Raw genomic sequence first — 5,874 nt, 5'->3', positions numbered from 1 at the left:
TCGTCATGTCCCCGATCTCATCCGGGACTCCGAACTCCTTCGGTACATCAAAACTCATAAACTCATAATATAACTGCCATCTAAACCTTAAGCGTACCCTACGGGTTCGAGAACAATGTAGACATGACCGAGACACGTCTTCGGTCAATAACCAATAGCGGAACCTGGATGCTCATATTGGCTCCCACATATTCTACGAAGATCTTTATCGGTCAGACCGCATAACAACATATGTTGTTCCCTTTGTCATCGGTATATGTTACTTGCCCGAGATTCGATCGTCGGTATCTCAATACCTAGTTCAATCTCGTTACCGGCAAGTCTCTTTACTCGTTCTGTAATACATCATCCCGCAACTAACTCATTGGTTGCAATGCTTGCAAGGCTTAAGTGATGTGCATTACCGAGAGGGCCCAGAGATACCTCTCCGACAATCGGAGTGACAAATCCTAATCTCGAAATACGCCAACCCAACAAGTACCTTCGGAGACACCTGCAGAGCACCTTTATAATCACCCAGTTACGTTGTGACGTTTGGTAGCACACAAAGTGTTCCTCCGGTAAACGGGAGTTGCATAATCTCATAGTCATAGGAACATGTATAAGTCATGAAGAAAGCAATAGCAACAAACTAAACGATCAAGTGCTATGCTAATGGAATGGGTCAAGTCAATCACATCATTCTCCTAATGATGTGATCATGGTGGCCATGTGATCATGATGTGATCATTCCCCTAATGATGTGATCCCGTTAATCAAATGGCAACTCATGTCTATGGTTAGGAAACATAACCATCTTTGATCAACGAGCTAGTCAAGTAGAGGCATACTAGTGACACTCTATTTGTCTATGTATTCACACATGTATTATGTTTCTAGTTAATATAATTCTAGTATGAATAATAAACATTTATCATGATATAAGAAAATAAATAATAACTTTATTATTGCCTCTAGGGCATATTTCCTTCAAAACCCAGGCCAGCACGGGCTCGTCGGTACCGCTGTGGCCGCGGCCAGCAAGGGCTCATCGGCCTTTCCTTGTGTGGCACTTCCAGAGTCGCCGCGCACGTCCGCCATGCCTCTGATTCCTGGATTTCATCCCTATCCGCAAGCCTCCCATTTTCTTCGGGGAATGCTCACCGTAGGTAAGCATGGTGGCGTCGTCCACGCTCGCGCCCATGGCCATCGACCTCAATGCCACACTTGTGACGGGTGGATCATCCTTCGGGGGCCAGAGGAAATGCCCGCTGGCATGACCACGAGCGAGATGGTGTGATTGAACTCCCCCCCCCCCCCCTTTTTGGAGTGCTGGGATGTGTGTTGGCCGCTGGCAAGTGTGGCAGCGTGAACTGTGTGGTGGTTTTTTGGACGCTGGCATGTATGGCTGTCATGACGTCAGCATGAACTCTGAGTGATGGCATGGTCATTAGCATGGTCTATGACCGCGGACCTTTTTAAAATTATGTACGGGCATGACATGGGTGTATGTGTTGGGCGCACGGCCGACGCAAACAGGGGCGGACAACAAGCGGGGTGACGAATGCCGACCCAAATAGACAAAAAACAAACAAATGGCGCGTTCATTTAGTGGGCGCGTTGGAGTTGTTCTTAGTGATTTTACTTACTACGGACAATAAAGAGCTACCGTGCATCGAAGCCTGCCATATATATGCGGGATTATTACTCAGTTCCATGTGTCAATAGATCATGATTTGGATGGCTGATGATTGTTACAAAAAGAGTAGTACCGGTTATAAGGATTCAAATGTGGACACGAAAATAACAACGACGTACGGATCGAAAGCAAATCTTATTGGGCGCCCGTACGTGCAGCAGTACGCGTCCGTTAATGGGCTGGGCAAGTGAACTCGGACGGGCACGTCTTGCCGCAGTGATTGAGGAGGAGGCTGATGTCCACGGGCACGTCGAGGTGGATGCCGAGGACGTTGGCCCTGACGGCGGTGCAGAGGCAGACGGCGGCGTCAAGGTCGACCAACCCGTGGAGCAGCGGGCAGCACTCGTCGCGCGCCGGCACGCCGACCTTGAGGCCGAGCAGGCCGCCGAGAACGTTGGCGCACACCCTCAGCTTTAGCGCGTCGATGGAGCACTGCCCGCCGTGGCCGTGCGCGCCTCCTCCATGGTATGGCGGCGGAACGACAACGGGCGGCGTCGGCACGACGGCTGGCGGCTGGCAGTAGGGTCCGCAGCCGTGCGTGGCGACGGCGGAGAGGAGGAGGCTCAGGGTGACGAAGATGGCAGCTCTGGATGCCATCGTGAGCGTGTGCTTGAGGATAGACAGTGCTTTGGGTTTGGGTTTGTGATGCATGAGAGCTTGAGAGAGTGTTGTATTTATAGCCGGGGGATCTGGATGCGTGCATGCATGGGATGGAACTGTTTGGCGTAGTCGCTTAGGCATGTGTGCATGATCATACGTGGCCATGTGCGATTTGATCGGCTTGGAGACTGCTAGGTTGTCCTCTGGGTGTATCATTTGTTTGATACGGCGGGATTTTAGCATGATCAGGGACTGATGGTTTTGGAATATTATTCCTGAAGATACGGCAACAAGTTGAGCAATACCCTTGCATGTTCATCCATGTTAACCATAGTTTTAAGGTAACTAAAAGAACGCCCGTACGTTGCAATGGAGCCATATTAACTTTAAGAGTTTAATATCAGTTATGTTAATATTACATTTAATATTCTCATACATATCAAGTGATATTGGTGACATTTTTTATCATCAAATTCTTACACACACACTCTCTCTCTCTTCCTCTTCCTCACTTTCTCTCCTCCCCTCTCTCTCTAACACACACACATATCCATCTTATTGGGTACGGGATCATAATTCATCTATTTCACACGCACACGCGCTAGTGCATAACAATATGGATAGTGTGTATTATATTTGCCACCACAACTTATATTTCCCCGAACTGCGTCGCTACAGAGTCGAGCTCCCCCCGACCACCTCGCCGGCATCGAGGGGAATGGATAAGGGTGACGCCCTGCCTCCCCTGCCCCCCATGGCCTCACTCCTCGACGCCCCCTCCCAGATCCACTTCTCCTCCTCGCTCGCTCGATCCCGTCGATCTGGACGAAGTCAGACGCGCCGACCACCATGACCGACCCCGTCCACACAGCCACTGCTCTCCCTGCAGGCTAGGAGCTTGTCAAGGAGCTCCGAACTCCTCCGCTACTTCGTCTGCGCCAACGAGATCAAGTCCAGCACCCCCGCATCGACGTCGCTGCCGTCTTCCTCAACCTTCGGCCACCGTAACATTGCCGTTCGATCCGCGCCGCCCTGAGCTCCCCTGTCTTCCCCTAGGACGCCATTGACACCGCCGTGATCTCCTCTTGCCTTTCCCCTGTTTTCCCTCTCGCTTGCTCTCGTTAGGTATTTTGCCGTGGTCGAGAACCGCCGTCCGCCTTGGCCATTGTAGGGGTAGCCACCGAGCTCCTCGGATTGACCCCGTGGCACATGCCCGCTCCTATGCGCGCCCATGCCCGAGCATGCTGCTCTTCTTCCGCGCCCGCGGGGCCACTCCCTCTCCATGCCCACGCCTGTGCCACACCGCGTCAATCGCGCCTTCCACTGTCGTCGCGCTCGCTGCAACGCCGGCCGCTCGCCTCGCTTGCTGCGTGCTGCTTCCTGCTGCTATGCGCTGCTATACCGCTGGTATGCTGCCGCACCATGTCCTCGACACCGTCGTGGACAAACATGGTGGAGGGATTGTCAATGGAGTACGAGGAGGAGGTGGCGGAGAAGGTGTGGAGAGGCAGGAGATCTGGGGTGGCGTCAGCTGGCTGTGGTGGAGGTGTTTATGCGAGAAGGAGCCAGAGCGGAGGAGAGGTCACCGTTGGAAAGAATCGCAAAAAAATTCATAACCTGGAGATCTCATTCCAAAAAAACGCTAATATCGATGGAGGGGTGATTTCCTTCTATAGGTGGAAAACATAGGAAATATGATGGGGATCGTAACAGAAATTTAAAATTTTCTACACATCACCAAGATCAATCTATGGAGTAATCTAGCAACGAGGGGAAGGAGAGTGCATCTACATACCCTTGTAGATCGCTAAGCGGAAGCGTTGTAAGAACGTGGATGAAGGAGTCGTACTCGCAGCGATTCAGATCGCGGTTGATTCTGATCTAGCGCCGAATGGACGGCGCCTCCGCGTTCAACACACATACAGCCCGGGGACGTCCCCTCCTTCTTGATCCAGCAAGGGGAGAGGAGAAGTTGAGGGAGAACTCCAGCAGCACGATGGCATGGTGGCAATGGAGCTTGTGGTTCTCCAGCAGGGCTTCGCCAAGCACTATGGAGGAGGAGGAGGTGTAGGAGGAGGGAGGGCTGCGCCAGGGAAGAGGTCACGGCTGCCCTCCCACCCCTCCACTATATATAGGGGCAAGGGGAGAGGGGGAGGCGCCCTAGGGTTTCCCCTAGGGGGCGGCAGCTAGGCAGATTGGATCTTCCTAGGGAAAATCCTAGGGAGACTTGCCCCCCAAGCCAAGCAGGTGGAGGCTTGCCTCCCAAGCCAGTTGGAGGCGCCCCAACCCCCCAAGTAACGTGGTAAAGGGTGTGGGAGGCGCACCACCCCTTAGTGGGCTGGTTTGCCCCTTCCCCTTTGGCCCATGAGGCCCTCCCACGCTTGCCGGGGCTCCCGAAACACTTTTCGGTCATGCTGGCCATAGCCTGATATCCCCGGAACACTTTTGGAGTCCAATACCCTTCGTCCAATATACCGATCTTCACCTCCGGACCATTCCAGAGCTCATCGTCATGTCCCGGATCTCATCCGGGACTTCGAACAACCTTCGGTAACCACATACTATTTCCCATAACAACTCTAGCGTCACCGTATCGTTATGATGAAGACGAGGAGGACTCCCAGGATGAAGAAAAAGTGGCTGCCGCGGCTAATGGATCCTACGGCATCGACACAAATTGGTACGTCGATAGCGGCGCCACCAATCACATCACCAACGAGCTTGAGAAGGTCACAATGAAAGACAAGTACCGTGGCAAAGATCACATCCACACGGCAAGTGGAGAAGGTATGCAGATTTGTCACATTGGTCATTCTACGTTTCGTACCCCTCACCGTCCAATTCATCTCAAGAAAATTTTGCATGTCCCTAGTGCTGCCAAAAGTCTCCTCTCTGTTCATAGAATTGCCCTTGATAATCATGTTTTCCTCGAATTTCATCCTTATTTCTTTTTGATGAAGGACCAGGCCACGAAGAAGGTTCTCTATCGAGGTAGATGTGTTCGAGGGCTCTACCCGTTGATTCCGGAGCTTAGGAGACTCAATAAACAAGCCAATAGTGTTGTCAAAGTTTCGTCAACATGATGGCACGATCGATTAGGGCATGCTGCTTTTTCTTTAGTTGAAAAATTGCTTAGGAAAAATAAACTCCCATTTGTTGGTGAGCGAAATGTGGAAACCATTTGTGGTTCCTGTCAATATGCACATGTATCTGAGTTTCCTATCAATACAATCCTAGCATGGATAATAAACGATTATCGTGAACAAGGAAATATAATAATAATCAATTTATTATTGCCTCTAGGCCATATTTCCAACAGTCTATTCACCAACTGTTCCATTAGGAGTAGAGATCAACCCACAATACATATCTCGCAATACCAAAATACCGAGGGTTTCCTGCAAGAGCGATAGTTTTAATTTAATCAACCTGCAGTACATATCAAATGCTTTTCAAAAATATTCATATCTTTTAAACTCTAACTTCAAATTTAACATGTTATATATGAAATTTGATTAAAAAATATGCAGAATTTGAATATGATGTTATTATCTGTTAACTATTTAAAAAATCTGAATATAATGACAACAAAGGAC

General features: G+C 50.3%; 1 protein-coding gene across 1 annotated transcript; it reads right to left on the bottom strand.

Annotated features, from left to right (window-relative positions):
- Window positions 1–1,696: 1,696 nt before the first annotated feature.
- On the bottom strand, window positions 1,697–2,327 carry LOC125528487 (cortical cell-delineating protein-like). Its single transcript, XM_048692950.1, has one exon. It carries the CDS (start codon window positions 2,273–2,275, stop codon window positions 1,850–1,852), a length of 426 nt encoding a protein of 141 aa, XP_048548907.1. The 5' UTR covers window positions 2,276–2,327; the 3' UTR covers window positions 1,697–1,849.
- Window positions 2,328–5,874: the final 3,547 nt, after the last annotated feature.

The sequence above is a fragment of the Triticum urartu genome, unplaced genomic scaffold (assembly GCF_003073215.2).
Source record: "Triticum urartu cultivar G1812 unplaced genomic scaffold, Tu2.1 TuUngrouped_contig_4908, whole genome shotgun sequence".
Lineage (NCBI taxonomy): Eukaryota > Viridiplantae > Streptophyta > Magnoliopsida > Poales > Poaceae > Triticum > Triticum urartu.
This window is presented reverse-complemented; position numbering and strand designations above follow the sequence as displayed.

What these genes read in the sequence shown, in the direction of transcription:
- LOC125528487 (XM_048692950.1), bottom strand. Translation starts at nt 2,275, where the DNA reads ATGGCATCCAGAGCTGCCATCTTCGTCACCCTGAGCCTCCTCCTCTCC.